The following is a 22,057-nucleotide window of genomic DNA, read 5'->3' on the forward strand; positions in this document are numbered from 1 at the left end:
TTAAATAAAGTCTTATTTCAGACTCAAAAGCAGAGCCCGTTTTAACCAGACAAGACAAGTTAACAGCAGAGTGCATCCAAAAAAAATACAAAAACAAAAGCCATCAAGGTTTAACATTTTATTCAGAATTAAATTCACTCTCCAGTTAAAAAACACTCCCAAGTGCAGCAGAAAGTCAACCAGTCGATCTTCCAGTAGTAGTCAGAATTTCACTTTAAAAAAACAAAAACATATTGGAAATGTGAAAGAAAATCTGCTGGAGCTGTGAGAGGACTGTTTGAAATCCCACTTCTGTTTTCTCAACAAGGAAAAAGAAGCAGCACGCCACTGGACCAGCGGGAGAAGCGAGCGCTGCTCTGGTTTGTTGATGATGACGAAAGGTGAAGGTGCAGCAGAGCCTGTTTGGCAGCATTGTGACCTGCAGCCAACCGGCGGCACATTCTTACACCGCAGCTGTGGACGTGACACTCGGGCTGAATCCAGATGAAAAAGAGGCGCGAACACACAACCTGTAAACACGCACCCTGAAGACAACAATCGGTCATTTGTCAAATTCATCTTTCACACGGAGTATGATTCAACTTGGTTCACAGTTTAGAGTCGGAAACAAACAAAAAAAAAACTGATGAAATGCGTAAATTATATTAATTCAAATTGGGATTTTTAATCAACAGGCTTAAAACTCACTTTTTAATTCATGTCTGTCTTATCTTGTTAACCAATATGGTTTGACTGTTAATATTTCAGACAATTTAAATATGTATCACTTAATTCTAGCACGTTATACTCTCCTCTATCTTATAATTTAGATTTTATTCATTTATCCTGTTACAAAGTTTACAATCAGCTTCAGTGACCTGGGGAAACACTCTGCTTCATTTCATTGTATGAAAAGTGCTTTATGAACAGAAGTTGATTGATAATTAAAGTTTGAATTCTAATTCTAAAGTTGATCACTTAACATCTTCTACAGCTTCAGGATGAACAACAGTGTTCGAATCATCCTCACAGAGGTTGAATTGAAAAAAAAAAAACATTTTTAAAAAAAGAAGTGAGGAGCCAGTTTGAAGACTATAAAGAGGAGAAAGTCCAGATATTTGAGTTCTAATGAAGAGAGGAGAAGAGAGGCTTCAGTAAGGCACGGATCCCGGTTAAGTACAGGTAAACAAAAAAGTATAAATACATTCACACAGTAGAAATTCTTCTGATGAACCGAGCAGGAAAAGCTGCTGAAGCTCCAGTTTGCTTTTATGGAAACAAACGTCCCGTCTGTTTAGTTTAATGCCGTTTTATTATTTAACATTAGAACCTTCAGGACGACCTGGAGTCATCTACCTCCTCCCAGAAATAATAAAATCTTGAGTTGCTCATTAAAAGAAAAACTGCAGTTTTCTCGTGCGAGTCGGACACGCTTCAGGAGACCCAGAGAGGCGAAGCTTCGGGCTGCAGCGTCCTCCACCTCCTCAGGTTCCTGCTTCACTTGCTGGATGAAAACACTGTGAGAGAAGGAGGGGAGACAAAGTGTGAGACAACGGCAGCTTGATGTGACGCACATGGAGGACGGAGCTTCAGAGGGAGACGTGCTGAGGTCACGATCCCAGTTTCATGATTGTTTTGTCTTCTGCTCAGCAACATGAAGAACTTCAGGACGCTGTCTGGAGCCACTCCAGGGTCACGTGTGTTTATCAGGAACACTGACTGATCCTCCACGTTGTCTGGGCTGGGACGGTTTCCTGCAGGTATCACATTGGGTCTTTTCTAATTCTTCATGGTTTCCACAAATAATCCCTCTGGACATTTTTCCTCAGATTTCATCCAGCTTCACTCATCATGAGAATGTGTTGTATAATAAAGATCTTTTTTTTTTTTTATTTACTTTTGCATTTACATTGGTTGCTTCCTGACCCACTCACCAAACAGGAGTGGATAAAACAGTAAATTACTTTAATCTTGGCCTGTAGAAAAATGCATTTACTAAACTTTGGACCAAGTGGGTTTGTCCTCGACAGATGGAAGAACTAAATGAATGATTTATGTTGTTTTTATATTTTATTGTTCGATATTCTATGGGGCCTAACAATTAGTCTAGGATCAACCTTTCGTTTCCCCATTTGCTCTTTTGTACCAGACTTTCTTTCCCGATACGTTCAAAGTTGATGTGTTTAATTTTCTGTATTTTGGGGAGGGGGCCGGGATCCTAGATGTAAAGCTAACAGACTGCGGTTTAGGTTCTGTGGATGGATATCGATGCATACATGACCACATAAACAGATACATCGATAAAATATAAAGTACACTAATGAATTGAAATATACCAGGAACTTTGTCAAAATATTTCAAAACCTAAAATGCTTTTCTGTGCTCCAAAGGTTGCTGAGACTGAGCCGATACAAACTAAAAGTATTAACGTCTAATTGAAGCTGCTGCTCGTCTTCAGAGGGGAAACTCACTTCTTTCTCTCAGGCCTTGTCCGAAGCTGTGCACCAGTCTGACGAGGCCCCACAACAAAACCACCTTGATGAGCAGAGAAATCAGAGCTCCGGTGACGGCGGCCGCCTCCAGGGTGTACACGTCGTCACTCAACCATTTTCTAATCACCTGAAATTAAAGCAGAGCGGCGTTTTGTACGCGGGGATCCAAGTCTGAGAGTACAGACTGTGCAGGATCTCGACAGGTGAGTGAGGAGAGGCACACTGGGAAGGTTTGTTCTGCAAATAACAGCAGGCGACTTCATTCAGAAGTTACCACAGAGAGATTTTCACCATAATCTTGAAATATGCACGAGGCAAGAAAACAGTTAAAGTGAAAAACATGGCTGATCGTGGTTGATTGAGGGAAAGTTGTGGCCCAAAGATTAAGAAGCAGCTGAGGCTCTCACTCTCTCACACTATTTTTTTTACTTGTAAATGTCTTTTCAACCCCAACCCTCATGCGTAAACGCCGCCGTCACCCACCGTGTACATCAGATAGATAAAAAAGGCCACTTGAGGAACGTTCTGCAGCATGAAAACCCAAACCAACACCCTGGCTTCCTTCAACACCTGAAAAACAAACAACAAACCAAATGTTGGCGCTTCAGATTGTGTGTGTGTGTGTGTGTGTGTGTGTGGTGGTGGGGGTGGGGGGGGGGACTCACTGCTACAGCACCGACCGCAGCGGTCAGACAGGCCCAGACCACGCCGCATCCCAGGATGATGCTGTGGGCGGCAGACATGGCCGAGTCCAGTGTTGTGAAGAGGATGCACAGGCACAGCTGCAGAGACCAACGCAAACACTCAGCCGGAGGCTTCACAACGTGATCGTCAGCTGAGCAGGAACAAACAGCTGCAGGTGTCGCCTTTGTTCCACCTTGAGACACACAACGAGAAAAACCCGCTCTCCTCCCGTCCGCTTCCCCTTAATTACCGTCGCCGAACGCCAAACAACCTGCAGACTCGCTCACGCCGCGCATTCCTTTCAGTCACTGTCGTCATTAACAAAGCGCAGTCCAGCGTCTTTTCTTTGGAGCAGCAATAAAGAGTGAGGCCGCACGTGGCGTGTGCACCGAGTTGGCCTGTGCCTGCGTACCTGTGCCTGCAGGTCGAAGGTCACCATGGAGAAGCACAGGTTGAGCAGGAAGTACTGCTCCTGCAGGCTCTCCAGGGCGCCGCCGACACGGAACGCCATCATGTTGGGCCTCTGGATGAGCAGCGTGGTGCAGAAGACGTGCACCACGCCCAGACACATGATGCACACAAAACGGACCTGCAAAACACACACGCACACGCACACGCACACACACACGCGCACACACGCACACAAATTACACTTTCATGCAACAGCCGGTCAGAGTCATGTCCAGAAAATAAACGCAATATACTCAAGATACTGTGAAGAAAGACATCTGTCCTGAATAGAGCTGCAATGTGAAAAATCCTGTAAAAATGTGGAGAACAACAATAAAGTTTCAAAATATTAAAAGAGCTTTGTCCTTTGAAGGAGGCAGGGGATGGCCGACAAAAAACAGTGAATAATTAAACATGAAATATTAAGAAGAAAAGAAACTATTCCAAAAAAACAACTATTAAAATCTAGAGAAAATTTAAAAAAAATGCAAATATATATATATATATATAAATGAAGGAAAAATGTCCCGAAAGGCCAAAAATATCTAGTAATGTCATTAAAAAAAATAAAATATCAGTCAAAATATCCAGAAAAAAAGTGAAAATGTCCAAAATGGGTGTCAAACTCTTTCTTCAGGGGCCACATACTGTGATCACATGTGGGCCAGACTAGCAGATGATAGAATTAATCTATAACTACAACTCTGGATCTCTATCTTTGTTTTTCTACAAAAAAGTCTTAATATGTATATTAATATTATTATTATTATTACATTCACATTTAATGAACTACCCTTTTACGACACGCGACAAACTTGAAATTTTAATTAAAGAACTGCAAATTCAACAATATTATGTCTCCGTTCACAGTGGATTTTTATTACACCACTTACATCTTCAAAGGTGTAAAATATTCGGCCACATGCAGCCGGAACTCAAAACGTTAGAAAGTTAACTCATATTAGTATCAGAATAACTTGTCGAATTCTAGAAATGATCTTCAATGTCGACACAAACACTCCCGTTCAAAAGTTTGGGGTCACTTAGAAATGTCCGTATTTTTGAAAGAAAAGCACAGCTTTTTTTCAATGAACTAATCAGAAATACACTCTTTACATTGTTAATGTGACAAATGACTATTCTAGTAGCAAATGTCTGGTTTTAAGTGAAATATCTCTGTAGGTGTCTAGAGGCCCATTTCCAGCAACCATCCCTCCAGTGTTCTAACGGTCCGGTGTGGTTGCTCATTGTGTCAGAAGGCGAATGGATGATTAGAAAACCCGGGGTGGGGTGGATTCAACGCTCAAAATGGCCAGAAAAAGAGAACTTCCATGTGAAACTCGACAGTCTGTTCTTGTTCTTACAAATGAAGGGTTTTCCATGTGAGAAATTGCTGAGAAAGTGAAGATTTCCTCCAACGGTGTGTCCTACTCCCTTCAGAGAACAGCACAAACAGGCTCTAACCGGAATAGAAAGAGAAGAGGGAGGCCCCGCTGCACAAATGAGCAAGAAGATAAGGACATTAGAGTCTCTAGTTTGAGAAATGGACGCCTCACAGGTCCTCAGCTGGCAGCTTCATTAAATAGTACCAGGGTCAACGTCTCCAGTGAAGAGGCGACTCCGGGACGCTGGCCTTCAGGGCAGAGTGGCAAAGAAAAAGCCATAACTGAGGCTGGCCAGGAAAAGAAAAAGATTAATATGGGCAAAAGAACACAGACACTGGACAGAGGAAGATTGGAAAAAGGTGTTATGGACAGACGAATGGAAGTTTGAGGTGTTTGGATCACACAGAAGAACATTTGTGAGACGCAGAACAACTGAAAAGATGCTGGAAGAGTGTCTGACGAAGCTGGTCTTCTGTCTGTAATGGAGTGGCCAGCGCCGTCACCACATCTAAACCCCATTGAGCCGCTGTGGGAGCAGCTTGACCGTACGGTACGCAAGAAGTGCCCCATCTAGCCAATCCAACTTGTGGGAGGAGCTTCTAGAAGTGTGGGCTGAAATTTCTCCAGATTACCTCAACAGATTAACAGCTGGAATGCCAAAGGTCTGCGACGCTGGAATTGCTGCAAATGGAGGATTCTTTGACGAAAGCAAAGTCTGAAGGACAAAATTATTATTTCAAATAAATATCATTATTTCTAACCGTGACTATATTTTCTAATCATTTTACACCTCGTGTGGTAAATAAAAGTGTGGCTTTTCATGGAAAACACAAAATTGTCTGGGTGACCCCAAAACCTTTGAACGGTAGTGTATCTACATCTGTGCACTGATCCTGATCACATGAACCGACTCAACACATAATACAGACGAGAGTGCGCCCCTGGTGGTCCAATAAATAAATGACAGTTAGTGTTACAGTTTCTCACAGCTGGCAAATGTCGTCTTGTGGCTGATTGGACTCTCTGGGATAAAATGACCCCAAAAAACAGGAAACTCCAGAAAGAACTAAATAAATTACAGTTTGCAGAAATCATACAGCCTGACATGTGACGGGCTTGCGCAAAGATTTGTTCGATATTTAAAGTAAAATGGAAAAAAACTTGTAATTACTTGAAGGTTATTGTACTTTTGTTTCACTGGTCTGGAGTTTTCGCAGAGCACATTGGAAATACAAGAAGTTTGATACGAAAAAAAAAAGAAAAGAAAAAGCTGAGAAAAGCCGGGATGTCGCAGCCAGGTGTCCACCATTTGTGTGATTTTATCAAGGAGACATACAGCAGCTTTCTGCCCAAACTGCCCCGTCTTACTGACCCAGAGGGGACTGCCACCCTGGACCGTGTACTGAGGATTTAATCCCATTCAATGTGTTCAGCCTTTTTCTATCCTCACGGGCTCTACTGCTGTTGCATGCAACAACAGCGACATCTAGCGGTGTCACGACTTCTCTACACGATAGGAAAGCTCGACTTCAACGCCTTTTCAATTTCACAGTGTTGTGGTCTACGTGATGAGCTCCAGCTCTTAGTCCAGGGGTGTCAAACATAAAGGCACGTGGCTCAACACCACAAGATCAAAACCCTCCATTGTTTAACAGTTTGTCAGTGGTTTTTTTTACAACAGTTGGTTGTAAAAAATTTGCACACAAAAGGCTGCAAAACGCAATAGTTCTAAGAGAAACGGACCCGAGCGCCTTGTGACGGCTGGTCGCATTCAAACCACGATGGCGACTAGTGATCATGAAGGAGAAGACCCACCAGCAGCTCGTCTTTGTCCTTTGACTTCTGCACTGAGAAGTTGACCAGCGAGCGAACCATGACCACCAGCACGTTGAGCACGAAGGCCACTAGCTCCTGGCGGTTCTCCTGCAGCACGCCGCGGCTGATGTAGTAGATGCAGAACACTGCGGAGGACAACGTCACAGGAGCAACATCACCGCAACAATGTTTTCCAGGGTCAGCGTTTTCGAGTGATGCTTCTGCTTCAAAAGCTTCTACAACAAAGACTAGTCATTTTGAAAAAACAATGAGGTTACGATCGATATCCAACGTAAAAGATAATATCAGCTGGAGGTTTGGGGACAAAAACCTGGTTATACTGAACTTTTATGATTTTTAAAAAAAATTTTTATTGTTTACAAGCTTCAAAGAGTTGAGCAGTATTATAAAATCCAACAGGAAGTGACTGAAGGTGGGCCTGCTTCAGAAAGAGAAGCTCATATTAGAAAAGTCTGGAGTGAATCTCGTCAGTGATTGGATGATCGTCCTGAGGACGTGCACCAAAGTGCTGGACAAGTTGTGGCTATGAGGAGTGCAGAGTTCACATGGTGTGAGAGAACAAATTACCGTCTGTTGATCATTGTGGTTTTATTGTTTGACAGACGTCATCATTTCTCTACCGAAGCCACATCAGCAGTTTAGGAGGAGCGAAGTTTGGTTTGTGGTCGTCTGCACGCTGCCGCATTTATCACTTTCAGCTGGAGCCCTTCTTTAGCCGACAACCACAAGTACATGGTTTTACATGTTCCTTTCAGTTTCTTTAAAGGTTTCAGATTCTTTGCCTTTTTTTCCACAAGAAAAACTTTCCTCCAATACTTTGACAAATAAGATTTAAAAATTCTAACAGAGCGGCTCATCTAAAAATAAAATAATCTGCACATAATGATGTGCTATAAAGAGTCACATATAAGAGGTGGGTCTGTGTGGTTTCAAATCTCCATTTCGGGTTTCATTTGTGCTTTACTTTCATAAATTGCATCGTTTAGCACACGGATGCACTTTTATCAGGTTCATTTTTAATTCTCAATTCTTTGTTGTTTTAATTACTTTTTAATTGCCCTCTTATTTTCTTAATATCATTTAGTTCTATGATTTTAACACGATTTCATGTATTTCTTTGCCTTTGCGAAGCACTTTTTAACGTTCTGTCACTGCGACTGAAATGCGGCGCCGTGTACTTAATCACCCGTACATTGTCCCTTCTGAGTCACAGCAAATGAAAAAGATTACAGAAGTGAAGACGGAGGACGACTTCTTCCCGATGATCAGACTCACATATTCCGACCAGCTGGATGAGAGACACGCTGAAGTTGTCCTCGGACATGTCGGGGCCCTTGTGCTGCTTGTAGATGCTGAAGCTGGTGAGGCCCAGCAGGCCCAGCAGGGACAAGACGGTGAAGCAGAAGTAGAGCTTCAGCAGGCAGCACAGCTCCGACCACGACTTGATCTGCAAGACACGGCGGGAAGAGGAACGAAGCACAGCTGCGTCAACACCGTCTGAACGTTCAACTCAAATCACTGCTTTGGTGTGAAGGAGTGAAGCGTCTCACGGGGCCACATGGAGTCGGGATCAGTTCCTGGTGTCTGGGCCTCAGGTTCGGAGACGGGAGGTCCGGGAGGTCCGGGTCCTGCTGAGGCGGACTGCCCAACAGTGGACTGTGGAGAAACAAAGACCTCAGAAGGAGCATCCGGTTTCTTTAAATGTGCAGCGAACAGACGTTTTTTTGGTTTTCCTGCTCCAGGTGAAACAGACAAACAAATTGTATATAGAATAGTAAAAAAAAAAAAAAAAAGAAGACTTGCCCCAATTTGATTTTGTGTTTTAAAAGCCATTTCATAAATAAAAAGTGTGAACAAGTTAAAATTGTCCCTCATGACTCACTTCTACCCAAGTTAATGTAAGTGAATCAACATTTTATTTTTTTCTTAAGACAGTTTAAAGGACAAACAATTGGTGTTCACAGGGTAAAGGGAAGAAGAAGATTGAAATAAGCACTTTGTGTTTTTATTGTTACAACCTGTTTATTTACTTCATTACTAACTCGCTTTCTTTGTTTTGTGAATAAAAAATAAATTTAAAAAAAAGACACACACAGGGTGTAAACAGACCGACTGGAGAGGGGACAGGATTTAACAAGCGAATGCTTCTTCCCATTTCCCTTCTGAACAAATTTGGTGTATTTTGTTTTAGTTAATAAGTTCGAAGTGAATTTAAATGAAATGAATAAATAAATACATTGAATTGGACTTTATGGGTTGTAAAATGTCAACATGTTCAACATACAGCCTGAAATGTAACGGTACCAAAAGGAATATATATCAGAATATATCAGCATTAAGAATGATAATCTCAATAAAATAAAATAAAATACTCAATTCAGATTTTTAGGTGATTGACAAAACAAGTGAAAATGATCAAATTAACAGAAATAACAATCCCAGTAAAGTTTATACAGAATATATATTCAGGCAGTCCCAGAGTCTGAAGCATTATAATCTCATTAGTCTCAGTCTTCCAAGGCTTTAATCATCTATTCTGCTATTTTCATCTGTTAAGTAAACTGGATTTATATCCAGTCACACACCAACACGGACACTGTTGGACTTAATGGGTCGTTTGACTTGTGCAAATGCAGCAAGCAATACAAAGTATTAACAAAAACATATCTATATCTATATATATCGACTGCTGCTGTTTTCTGAGTATCTAATCGGATGCAGAAACATTTTTCTTCATTTTCCCTCGTGTCACATGAGACACCGACTCGTCATTTTATCTAATAAACCTTGGAAACACATGACAAACCAACACCAACCACTCAGTGCCCTGCAACAGCATGCAGAGCAGCTGGTTCAGGACTCGGCCACCTTTTTGAATCTGAGGGCGGCTTAAGGAGCAGAATAACAAGAAGGGTTACTTTTATCAAAGTGAATGATCACACTGCCAGATCACTAGTTCCTGAGGGTCACGAGGAGTCTACGATGGCGCCCCCCCCCCCCTGCTGTGATGCCATAGTAGTGTTAGCATTTGTTTTTGAAGTTGAAAAGAGCCTGATCGCTGCAGCAAACTAAATATAACGTATTTATATAATCTGGTTCTTCAGCAGATTTACAGGATCTCTGCGATATAACTGATCATACTCTTTTTGCATATCACATTCAGCAACTGTTTCTCCAAGCTTCTTGTGAGTGCAACGAGATTTATCACAAATCATGAAACGCTCAGTCATGATTGTGCAGCCGGGGCTGGACGGTCTTCCTCCTCCACCCACAGACTGATCCACTAATCTTTTCCTAAAAGGCCGTTTCAGGGAAGCTTTTTTCCAGCCTCCATGAAGCCACGGAGGGATTTTTTCTTCACTCTTAAGACTTCAAACATGTGAATGATAAATTCAGTTCAGTGTTTGAATATAGACGATTGCACTGCCGGTATTCAAGACCATTTCAAAAGAAATGCAGAAGTGGGCCAAAACCGGACCGCGTGAAGCTCCAATCCAGCCACCAAACCAGCAAGCAAATGGTAAAAACAGCAAAGAAAGCATTTATTCTTTAACACAGCTTTCTTCGGAGTCGCGGGTGCAACACTGAGACTCAAGCTGAGATATTGAGACGCTGGCATGAAAGCTCGACACCCTGATGCTACCAAAGTCGCTGTTCGCCATGCTGTCAGGGTGCGTTTGTACAAACAAACATGCAAGAGGCTGCAAAAAGCAACAATATAGAGATGGCTTTATATAGATATTGGTTTGTTGGGGGACATTTCACATAATTATAATGGGCTTCATGTTGAGTTTGCAGTCATTTTTGAAAGCAATTGTTCATATTTGGATACATACAGACTTTTTTATACTCTGTGGCACAACAATGAAAAGTTTTTGTGTAAATTTAAAGGTTATTATGGCACCATGTCACCAGTCTGGCCAGCTAAAGATGAAAATGGGCTGAATGTGGCCCCTCAACTAAAATGAGTTTGAAACGGCTGCATTGTGGAGACTGTGTCGGGGTGTGTGAGTGTTCCGTCTCTCTCCCTCTCTGCATTAGTCCTGCGATGGACTGACGACCTGTCCTATCGGGGGGGGGGGGGGGGGGTCACCTGCCTTCACCCATAGTCAGCAAGGATCCATCGGCCCCCTTAAGTCCCGAATTGGATAAAGGTGGATAGAACATAGATGGATGTTTGCAGCTTCTTGTCTTTATATTCCTGCTTAGGCTCTCTGGTCAGGTGGCCTGGCAGGTAAGAAGGAGCACAAGGGGAGAGGATCTCCTCTGAGCACCATGATCACACCCAGAGTCCAAACGTTAGGGAGAGCAGGATGAACTTCTCCTTGTCGGGACTCACTGCCCTCCTGTCTTTTCAAACCGAATGCAGTCCTTTTTTAAAAATAGACACTCTTTATTTCCTAATATTTTATTTAACGAGGTTTGATTGCATCTGTAAATCTGGGTTCATTCAATTCACTAAATCTAAGATGTTTTAAAACAAACGAAGTTGTATTTTGTTTGATTTGTATGTGTAAAATGATTGAAACATTGCAGAAGCCCTTGAAAAGAGAATGTTTGCTCTGAAGTACCCTTTTCATAACAGATTTTGTTGGGTTTTTTCCCCCACCACTGAATCATCTGACTGTGTGGATAATTTTGACATTTGGAAACCACTTCCTTGAGCAATGTCACACTAACAATGCCTGGACTTCCCAGTGTCAATGGCGGGGTTATTGTTGGGCAACAGATCCAAGTCTCAATCATTCAGATGGGTGTTCTTTAGTTTTAATCGGAAGTTCTCTTCTTTTCTTAAAGGAGCTGCAGTGACCCGTTAGTCTTTCTTTAAAGCCGTGTGTATATATATATATGCTCTCATATATATATATGCTATATAAGAGATGCGTTGAGCGTCTCTTTCTAAACTAAAAGACAATTCCCTGTCATTCATAAAACCCGTCGTCCCGTAAATTAACCAGGTGCTAAAGCTTCTGAACACTTCAGCATCTAACAGGTTGTGGAGACACTTTGAAGCACAGTGTATTGAATTCACTAGAATAGTTGAATTCGATACAAACCTGGAATGAAAAAAACACGAGAATGAAGTTTCGTACCTGATCTCGTCCATTTCAGAGGTCTGCTGCTTACATTCCTCACAGCGCTTAATGAGCCGCGCCTCCACTTCCACGAAACACAACTTCCGTCTCACGTTTAGGAAAAACAGAGGCAGCCTCCCTCTACGCTCCTATAAAGGAGCCTGTCACTGGATCACAGCCGCTCTACTGCCCCCTGCAGGAGGTGTGTTTTAGAGGAGTTACTTCATGCTTACTTCTTTCTAAGATTTCTTCTGTCTTGAAAATAATATTAATTCATCTTGAACTAATTGATGCACTGTAGATGTTTTCAGTGAGTAAAACTGCAGTTTTTTTTTAAATCTGGGGTTCATTCTTCATTGCAAGATAATTTGATCGTTTTAAAATACCAAATTACATATAAATCACATGTACATACATACAGACAGAAATTCCAGGTGTGTTGGAAATGTTTTTGTATCAAGTGTTTCCTTTCTGGTCATTATGACACATTCGTTCATGAAAGTTTTTAAAGTTTGCACTGCCCTCTACTGATCAGTATTAAGAACTACAACACCAGATTCTACGGACTTTCTCCGAATAATAGACACTTTCGTTTCGTTATTATTTCTGAATTTATAATATATTAGAAATTTCATTGAATACGCATTTTTGGGGCCCACAACTCTGTATAAAGAGGTTTTTTTGTGTTTCATGGCATTTGAATTAAAGTTAGAGTCTAACCGGAAGCTGTGTCTGGAGAATAAAAGCATCTCCATGAAATATTACTCTACAAAAAAATTGTTTATGTAGTTAATAAACTCTCTGCTGATTTATTTTCAAGCTTATGTGGTAGTTGTGTATAGTGAATTACTCGTGTATGTCATAGCTTCAGTAGCGTAGCAGTGATTTATTTTGACGGCGCCTTCTTGTTGTGTTTCCGGTCAGTGCTAACAATTAGCAGCCACGTCTCCGGGTCAGGTCAGGTGCACAGACCAGACAACCATGCACCAAACGAGAGTCGGTACAAGGTGGCAGTTTGACTGAATCTCCCCGGGTTTGAGTGCGGATCATGGCCGGGAGGACTGCAGGCCGAGCCGGTGACTCCCCGCCCCGTGGCCCGGTGCAGCGGATAGCGGTCGCTAGCTAGCGTCGGCGTGGAGCTTCTTCCTCCGGACAAAACCTCCAGAGCAGCGGCTGCCTTTATTTCTATGTACTCCTGCTCTGGATAAAAACTCCTCAGCTCCTCCTCGGTCCACACTGCAGCAGCCGCCAGAGGTAAGACTTTGTTTCGTCTCCGCGTCCAAACGTGTGATTCTTCCTCTCATTGTGCTCTTTTGTTTATATCCTGAGAGTCTGATATCAGCTGCAGGGTTCGATGACATGCAGTCGTCTTGCATGGAAACCTCCCACTGCTATCTTTAACGTGCACATTATATAGATATGCACTTAATCAAATCACCGTTAGAAAAGCAGGACTGGGTAAATTAAACTTCCTTAACCTCAGATTTGGTGTATTCAGTGAGTCCATCAAACATAAATACATTACTGCTTGTTCAGGAATAAACTTTACCAAATCAGACTGTCACATGGAAGCAATATTTAACCATGTAGACCAGATGAAGTTCAAACATGTATGGAAATGAGGGTGAACAATGATTTAAGTGACGTTGGTTGATCTGCTGATCTTACTGGGATTACACACCAGCACCTCCAAGCTTTAGAACAAACAAGAGAAAATATCCACTGAATGTCATTTTTCTTGACTCAATAATACATCTGACCACATTTGAAGCACCTTATTTTGCTTTGAGCAGCATTTTAAAACCTACAGCCTGCCTGTTGATGTTAAGCATACCCATACCTTAATCGCCACAGTGCACATTGATCTGATGGCTCCTTCCAGCAGGACAAGAACTCCATGACTGAAAACAAACCATCTGTTTCTTCAGCATTGCAGCGGCCTCCACTGTCATTAGATATTTATTCACCGAAGAGCCTAAACGAACAGGACATTTGTATAATGGTTGTGCAGCCGACACATCTGCATTGACATGATGCTATCAAGTCAACATGGACCAAAATCTCTGAACTTTACCAGCATCTTGGAAACAATGTCGCCGAGGATCAAGGCAGTTCTGAAGACAAAAGGGGGGTCCAGCTTGGTACGAGCAATTTTAGTGTTTATCTCAAATATCGAATGGAGATCAAACGTGCTGGTAAATATGCCCTCTGATTTAATATACTGTTTACTGTCTTATATATTTAAATAGAATCAGTGGTTCCCAAAGTGTGGGGGAGCAGACATGTGACTCCCATATTGCCTCTGCAGGAGAATGCCTTTTTTTCCTGCATGATTTTATTTTTTCCCTTGTTGAGAAGAAATCTTAATTAAATTACAAAAATAGAGGGTAAAACAAAAATATTCCAATAAAGCATTGGTGGATGTTTCCAAGCGTGGAGGCTTGTTGAAAAACAAGTACAAATGTTCTATTATTATATTAAATTACAAATTATAGCTGTGGGTAAAGCTCGTCTCCCGAGAGACAGAATTCCATTGTATGGTGGTTAAAAGCTGATTGGCAGCCGACCAAACAACCGTGAGACATACGAGAAAGTGCTCGCGCTTTTGTAGCTTTAGAACACATCATTTTTCATCAATAAATTAAGAGAGTCTGGTCTGCTACAGTTTAGAGGATGTGGGTTGAAATCCCGTGAGAGGGTCTTTCTTCTGTGTGGAGTTTGCAAGTCCTCTTATTTTTTTTCCTCACAATTCAAAGACATGGTGGTTCGGTTGACTGGCATTGCATTTCTTGCGCCTTTTTGTTCTTTTTTTTTTCCATTTTTCCTCGCGTGCAACAAGATGCAACTAGAGTGTAAAGTAAGTGGCTGGAGCAGATCGATAAACAGATATTCAATCTTCTTTACAATCAATGTCGGATAAAGGTCATGTTTGTCAACTACACTATTCTTGTTTTTATTTTGAATGCGGCAGCTTTATCTCTGGCTCTGTGTTAGTTCAGACTTGTTGGCAAACCTTTGCCATTATCTGTTATGTCGTAAGGCTGCACTTTGAATCACCACTATCAGACAAAACACAAGAGGACGGACAAGAACTTGACCGACGCATAACAGGAACTGAAACGTATCAAAAGCACATATCGGAACATAAAGGGAAGTGAGGAGAATTTTTGGCTCGGCAGTCCTAGTCTTTCCGTTCCAGAACTCCTGCTTTTACATGTTTATGAGATTGTGTGCGTCCGAAAGTGTTGACCTTTATCAGAGAACCTCTTTCTCCTGACTGAGGAGGATTCTTATTCTGTCCACAGTGAGAAGTCCAGCGTGTGAAACATTCTCAAGACTGAGTGACTGGTCACTTTCACCAAATCCATCAAGAAGATGAACTAAACCCTCCTCAGACTCTCCTCGTCTCCTCGTCTTATACCCGCCCGTCGTCCCGCCCCCCCGAATCCCCCGTCGCAGGCGCGATGCCGGGCGGCAAGCAGTCATCTCGCCACCCGCTGTGGCGCCTCCTGTCGCCGTTCCGCACCCGGCAGGAGGGAGTGGTGCTGGCCCGCAGCGAGAGCCTGCCGGGGGAGCAGGTGCTGAAGATCACCGTCACCGAGACGACGGTGATCGAGGCGGAGTCCGGCGTGTGGAACTGGCGTTCCATGTCCTACCTGGGCCTGTGGTACTTCTTCAGCTTCTGCACCCTGTTCCTCAACAAGTACATCCTGTCGCTGCTGGAGGGGGAGCCCAGCATGCTGGGTGAGGACCAACTCAAACATCTCCACCCCACATATCATAGAGAAGTGATGTTTAAAGTCCACGTGCTTTATTCCTCCGGAGAGACCAGCTGGGCTGTTTGGTTCAGAGACGGTGGCATTGGTTAAAGGACAGGAGGTGGCAGAGCTGTACAAGTTGACTGAACGTGTTTTGTGGATCCAGCTCTGACTGGTTGTCTCTCACCTGGTCCCTAGGTGCGGTCCAGATGCTCTCCACCACTGTCATTGGCTGTGTGAAGATGTTCGTCCCCTGCTGCCTGTACCAGCACAAGTCCAGGAGCGAGTATCCTCCCAACTTCATCATGATCATGCTGTTTGTGGGTCTGATGAGGCGAGTTTTGTTTTTCTGTCCGAAAATCCCTGATGACAGATTGTGACGTGTGCGGATGTGACACATGCAACGTGGATGTCTCTGTTCCTCAGGTTCACCACTGTGGTTCTGGGTTTAGTGAGTCTGAAGAATGTGGCCGTGTCATTTGCTGAGACGGTGAAGAGCTCGGCACCAATTTTCACCGTCATCATGTCCAGGCTGATCCTCGGAGAGTACACAGGTAAATCAAGGACCCATACTTTCTTAAATATTCTCATTTTCCCACTAAAGTTGCGCAGACGTTCTACTTTTAAGTACGTTTTTTTTTTTATAATATCATGCATCCTGACAAGATTACTTGAAACACTGCAACGATTCACTCACACACACACACACACACACACACACACACACACACACACACACACACACACACACACACACACACACACACACACACACACACACACACACACACACACACACCTTTCAGAACCGTGTGCCTCACTTTGATATTCAGAGGGTTTCATTCCAGCTGGACGTCCTGAGTTGGAGATCAGGTCGGAGGTTTAGGATTTTCATTGTTGCTGCTGTTGGCACTGTGGTCTTTAGGGCTGTGGGTGAATCTGTCCCTGTTCCCGGTGATGGCGGGCCTGGCCCTCTGCACAGCCACCGAGCTCAGCTTCAACATGCTGGGCTTCTCCGCCGCTCTCTCCACCAACATCATGGACTGGTACTGCAGCACGCCGCTTTTTTAATCCTTGATAATGTGCTTGTTGGAACGCGGATACTCAAAAGTCCTGCTCTGAGGAGTAACTGAAAGCTAGAAACCAGGATGTGAGGGTATGTGGAGGGTTTCCACATCAGTATATCGTAGTGCCTTACAGTCAGAATGTCTCACTGGCCTGAAATCTGATTCTTCCACCATTTATAGGTTAACAATGATAAAGTAGGATACACCGCTCGCATGATTTCACATCCTAATGTATCAGTTTTAAAAAGTCTCAGGATCAGCATGTATTAACATGTTATGTATTCACTGAAGGTCATGGACATCACTGTGTGTGTTTGGAAGACATGTGGAGGTCAGCAAATATCATGCTGATATTTTAAACTTCTGAATGGAAAAGAATCAAGTGTTCAAGGTTGTGGATAATCTGAATGCTTGCTTTGCCAAAGCAGAAAATAGTCTCATCTGTGTCTCTCTCGTCTCAGCTTGCAGAACGTTTTCTCCAAAAAACTGCTGAGTGGAGACACTTACAGATTCAGGTATGAGACGGCGACACGTCCCGGTCAGGAGCGTGACGGTAGACGCACGGCTCTAATACGGGTGTCTTGTTTCAGCCCTCCGGAGCTGCAGTTCTATACGAGTGCAGCGGCGGTCATCATGCTGGTCCCTGCCTGGCTGTTCCTCTTGGTAGGTCGCAACTCAGCTGCTCTAATTGGCACCCGCTCTCGGTTCTAAACCAGCCAACGATGCTCCGTTGCTCCACTGTTGTTTGCAGGATCTTCCGATTACAGGAAAGAGCGGCCAGAGCTTCATCTTCAGTCAGGACATCATCCTGCTGCTGCTTTTCGACGGCGCCCTCTTCCACCTGCAGAGCGTCACCGCGTACGCTCTGATGGGGCGGATCTCTCCTGTTACGTTCAGGTAGGACAGGACGACCGCGTCTAAACTGATCCAGACAAATGGCTATAAGTTCATGAAGACATCAGGGAAGTTCAGTGTTAATCTGAAGTCTGATAATCTGACAAAACATATCCCATCATGGGACAGATCACAGAGCAGGACAGAGAGGCGCGCTCCTAAAACTGAGCAGTTTGGATTCACCAATCACCAACAGCGGTAGATTTCCTGACTGTGTGAGGGACGCAGTGCACCGAAGTGATGAGCAGGCTGATCCCCGAGTGCAAACTTCCATTTCTACTACTGAAGTCCTTCCTATTTCAATAACCGCCCTGATCCCTCCTCAGCGTTGCCAGCACGGTGAAGCATGCCCTGTCCGTGTGGCTGAGCGTCATCGTGTTCAGTAACCAGATCAGCATCCTCAGCGCCGCCGGCACCTTCCTGGTCTTCATCGGCGTCCTCCTGTACAACAAGGCCCGGCAGATCCAGAGGGAAACCTTACAGGCCATGGCTGCCGAGCAGAACCACAAGCCTCTGCTGCAGGAGCAGGACCTCCAGTCCTCTCTGCCAAACTGATGCCGGAAGAACGAGAACAACCACTTACTGACCGCTCAGAGTCCGCACTACTGAGGGCCACCGTCTTCTCTTCAGTGTTCACTTTGGTTTCCGGCTGGAGCAGAAACTAGAATTCCTGTGGAACAGGGTCAAGAGTGTGTTTCTTTAACCGTCACTCATCCTGTCTTGGCCCGTCGGTTTGTAAAAAGAAGCTCACGGTGTCCTTCAGCTTTCATTCCAGACGAAACTGGTTTGTATCTCATCTGTGGTGAAGCAGCTACTGAATGACATCCGTCACTTTTAGAGTTTTAAACCGTGTGGTGTCGGGAGACGAGTCGGGCCTCTCGGCAGAAGGTCAGAAGGTAGCGGGGGCCTGAGACACGACGCCTTCACTGAGGCTGATCCTGCCAAAGCTCGGACTGACTGACTGACTGACTGACCCATGAACACGGTGTGAAACGTTTGAAAGCCACATTCTGCATTCTAGGAATGCTCATCCTCTATTGTGTAGTTTGTTTCCTCTTTGTTTTCTTTGTAAAGGGACTGGAAGACAGATTGAACCGAGCAGACAAAATGTATTGAAAATGTATTCTTCAATGTTTTTTTTGGATGATTTTGATGTAACGGTTGAACTTTTGGGGGCCAGCCCACTTTATTTAAAGGTGATCGGCCTTTTCTGATGAGCCGACATTTCAAGTTAAAACTACGCCCGCTGGGTGAACTCTGCCGCGCGGGGACGCTTGGCGCCGACCCAAAGGCTCAAAACGCAGCTTGTCCGACACAGTTTTTATAACTTTCGTATAAATATAAAACAAAACTCCACCTCGAATTGAATCCTGAGTTGTGATGAGCCTTCTATAGCAGATTCATAGTCGTCCTGCCGCTGCGTCGTCTGAGCAGGAAGTGAAACTTCCTCTTGTCTTCCATCGAAAAACACATCAGTGCCGCGTTTTCCAAAGCCAGCCTCATTGTGCCAACGATTTGACGTACACGTGACTTGACAGTCCAAGTGTGTTACAACTTTTTCCCGTGTGAGTCATTGACAGTCTGAAACTCTCTGCTGATTGTTTTGGCAGCTTTAGAATGAACCGTTGACATTCTCTCCAGTTGTTGTGCCTCGAAGCAACGCGTGTGTCTTGTGACATGTGTTCTACGACATGTTCATTCTCTGTGCTTCTTCCCTCTTTGTGTTTTGAGAAGTTGTTTCTCAATCGTATGAAAATAAGTTGCAGTGGGTTATTTATAACCTATAATAAAGGAGTTTATTTTTATTATATACAAATCATCTGCATTAATATTTTGAAAAGCAGCTTCAATAGACAGCCTGTAACAAGCAGGTGTCTTTTTCTTTTTTTTTCTTTTTTTTTTTTAAGGGTCCAAACGTGTGGAGGCGATTATGAACTGTGAGTTAAAAGATGTCCATTTTTAATGAGGATGTAAATGATGTGTAGTGGACACTGTGCAGAAAAATTAAAGTATTTTCTTGTTAGCGTGTTGTCTGAAATGATTGACGGTGACGCATCACAGCCACCTTTTCACAGAGTGGCACAGACCCAACGACCACGTGCCATTGAAGAGTTAAATTCATGTGTGTGAACTTGACCTTCCACACAGAATGAACTCTGCTGGCCCTCCAGCCCCCACAGGAGAGTCGTACTTTATTCATCCTTTTAGGGAGGTTCATGCACACGAGTTGTAGATCTGGTCATGCGCGGCGTGTTTTCCTCGAGGCAAATTGAGGACCCCAATTAGGCTCAGGAGGTCCGTGCCATGTGCTTTATATATATATACTGTATACAGTATATATATAGCCCATTAAAATCAGACACAGCCGTTCAGCTTTGTCTGATTTTAATCTCGCAGGTCTACTCCTCTGAATGTCCGGAAAAAAAATCTCACTTCAAACACACTACTGTCCTGTAATGATCGACAGGGCTTGGTGGGAAGTGCAGTACGTGGGCCCAACAGACTGAAAACGCGGCACAGCACCACCCTGTGGTGAGGAGTGATATCATCTAATTGTCCACAGCTCAGGATGGAGACAATTCTAAAAATCCATTACAAGCTTTTTGATATTTTCAGTTTTGTACCGAATGTATTCAGTGAAACAATATTGATTCTCAGTATTACATTCAACTCAAAATTATGTTAACACACATTAAATACAGCTTGATTTGATAAAACTGGTTAAATACTCAGATTGTTTTAAGTAAGAGATCTATTTTTCTGCTGTATTATGATTTTCTTTGGAGAAGAAGCATTTTCCATGTCATTTTTTCCCCCCAGACATTTTAAATAACATTTTGTAAACCTGACTATATCATGGGATTAAATATGTTCATTAACTATTGGAAAGCCTGTTTGATTTCAGGTGCTTGGTCATAGAGAGGAATTGTTTTCACAGTGTTGTGGGGCTGAAAGTGATCAGAGAGAACTGGCTTTAAATCAGGATTTAGGTTTATCAGTATTTTCTCTTCAAACGGGAGGTAATATAATATAAACAATCTAAAGTTGAAAGTCTGTAAGACTACGAAGTGTCTTCACTGTTTCAGTCCTGCTTTCCATTTCCATGACATCCCCTTAAAAAACAAAAACAAAAAAAACCACGTCCGTCCAGCTCTCAGCTCTTTGCATCGGCTTCCTGTCGTGCAGAGAATACATTTAAAACTATTACTACTAACAAACCTCTGAATGACAGGACTTACTATCTGTTGCACTGTTTTTAACGCTATCATTCTTAAGGTTTTTTTTAATTTTCTTCATATTTCAAACTTTATTGTGCTTTTTTATTTTTGCTGGTTTTGGTTCACTTCTCCCACCGCTTGTGCCAACTGTTCGTCAAGCACTTTTAATTGCATTGTTGCAGAAATGTGCTACACAAATACAGTTGCATCGTTTTGTGTTGCAATCTCTCATAAGAGGAGCCCGATACCTGAAAACTCTGTCTCACATTGTCCCTTGAGGAATTCTACAAGCCTCGGATAAGCAGCAATCAAACAATGAATGGATCCGATGGGATCATTTTCCCTTTGTTGTGCCACAGCCTGCAGGATGATGGCCTTTTTTTTTTTTTGGTTTCTTTATATAATCAGCAGCAGAATATGTCTGTTGTGGTTGGCTGGCTTTCCACTTTAAATATAAATGATAAAGCTAAATATAAAAACAAAGATGAGAATATTGCACAGCAGCCAGGTGAGGAGAGAGCGGAGTGATCACCTTCACAGCTGTCAGACACGTTCAGCTTTTTTCCCATTTCAGCTGTTTCCCTCTGATGCTTTTATACACTTTGAAAGTATAAAATAGGTGTAGCTTACCACAACAGATCCGTATTAAAGATCTTTAACATAAAGCACGAGGTAGTCACACCATCTAAAACCAAATGAACACGAAGTAATGAGAGCATGTTTAAATGACACAGTGGCTGAAAATGAGCTCAAGGTTTAACATTTAAATGGGAAAGACCAAATGATTTTTCTTCTTTTCTTAGTTTTATTTATAATGTGACATTCACGTACAAGTCCAGTTGTTGGCTTCACGAAACAAAAAGTAGTTTAAAAACATTTTCTGTGTATTTTACATTCACATTTGTTTTTCAAGTCGAGAAAATGTTTGCAACAAAGCTGAGCAGTTTAGTTCAGATCTGTTCAGCCGAAGCCTTTAAAGTAACAGTTCAGCCGTATGAAACCTTGGAATGTTTTCAGGAGTTTGTGCTGGATTAGAGTTGTTATTCACAATAACGTGTTTATAAAATTTTTTTTACAAAAGGCTGTGTTTGGTCAGTTGATCAGAATGAAATAAATTCATCATGTTAAAAAATAGATATTTTGCTTATTTAGTTAGAAGTTTTATATCCCAGCTGATCTGATCTGTGTTTTTGAGTATCAATTATTGATTTTTGTTCTT

At 42.8% G+C, this 22,057-nt stretch overlaps 2 protein-coding genes across 3 annotated transcripts; one reads left to right on the forward strand and one right to left on the reverse strand.

The window, feature by feature from the left end:
* Window positions 1–104: 104 nt before the first annotated feature.
* LOC308113991 (uncharacterized protein) lies at window positions 105–12,021 on the reverse strand. The gene is made up of 9 exons (XM_080470602.1): window positions 11,920–12,021; window positions 8,377–8,482; window positions 8,102–8,273; window positions 6,806–6,951; window positions 3,568–3,744; window positions 3,137–3,253; window positions 2,955–3,041; window positions 2,451–2,598; window positions 105–1,496 (listed from the first exon to the last, which is right to left on the reverse strand). The coding sequence occupies exons 1-9, from the start codon at window positions 11,931–11,933 to the stop codon at window positions 1,477–1,479; spliced, it is 987 nt and encodes a 328-aa protein (XP_080326728.1). The 5' UTR covers window positions 11,934–12,021; the 3' UTR covers window positions 105–1,476.
* Window positions 12,022–12,808: 787 nt separating this feature from the next.
* LOC308113710 (solute carrier family 35 member E2A) lies at window positions 12,809–19,646 on the forward strand. 2 transcript variants are annotated; one of them, XM_080470147.1, is made up of 10 exons: window positions 12,809–13,155; window positions 15,207–15,645; window positions 15,858–15,993; window positions 16,086–16,213; window positions 16,585–16,705; window positions 17,018–17,057; window positions 17,188–17,241; window positions 17,317–17,389; window positions 17,478–17,623; window positions 17,947–19,642. In XM_080470147.1, exons 2-10 carry the CDS (start codon window positions 15,366–15,368, stop codon window positions 18,004–18,006), a joined length of 1,038 nt encoding a protein of 345 aa, XP_080326273.1. In that variant the 5' UTR covers window positions 12,809–13,155; window positions 15,207–15,365; the 3' UTR covers window positions 18,007–19,642. The 2 variants fall into 2 exon arrangements, with proteins under 2 accessions (XP_080326273.1, XP_080326272.1); XM_080470146.1 differs by lacking the exon at window positions 17,018–17,057 and having other exon boundaries at window positions 17,947–19,646.
* Window positions 19,647–22,057: the final 2,411 nt, after the last annotated feature.

Source organism: Lipophrys pholis (assembly GCF_963383615.2).
Source record: "Lipophrys pholis genome assembly, chromosome: 8".
Classification (NCBI taxonomy): Eukaryota; Metazoa; Chordata; class Actinopteri; order Blenniiformes; family Blenniidae; genus Lipophrys; species Lipophrys pholis.

Coding starts and splice junctions, on each gene's coding strand:
- LOC308113991 (XM_080470602.1), bottom strand. Junction 6,952..8,101: donor CATCCAGCTGGTCGGAATAT/GTGAGTCTGATC, acceptor TGTCCTCCGCAG/TGTTCTGCATCTACTACATC. Junction 3,042..3,136: donor CTGCGGTCGGTGCTGTAGCA/GTGAGTCCCCCC, acceptor TTTGTTTTTCAG/GTGTTGAAGGAAGCCAGGGT.
- LOC308113710 (XM_080470146.1), top strand. CDS start 15,366: ATGCCGGGCGGCAAGCAGTCATCTCGCCACCCGCTGTGGCGCCTCCTG. Junction 16,214..16,584: donor GATCCTCGGAGAGTACACAG/GTAAATCAAGGA, acceptor TGTGGTCTTTAG/GGCTGTGGGTGAATCTGTCC. Junction 17,242..17,316: donor GGAGACACTTACAGATTCAG/GTATGAGACGGC, acceptor GTCTTGTTTCAG/CCCTCCGGAGCTGCAGTTCT.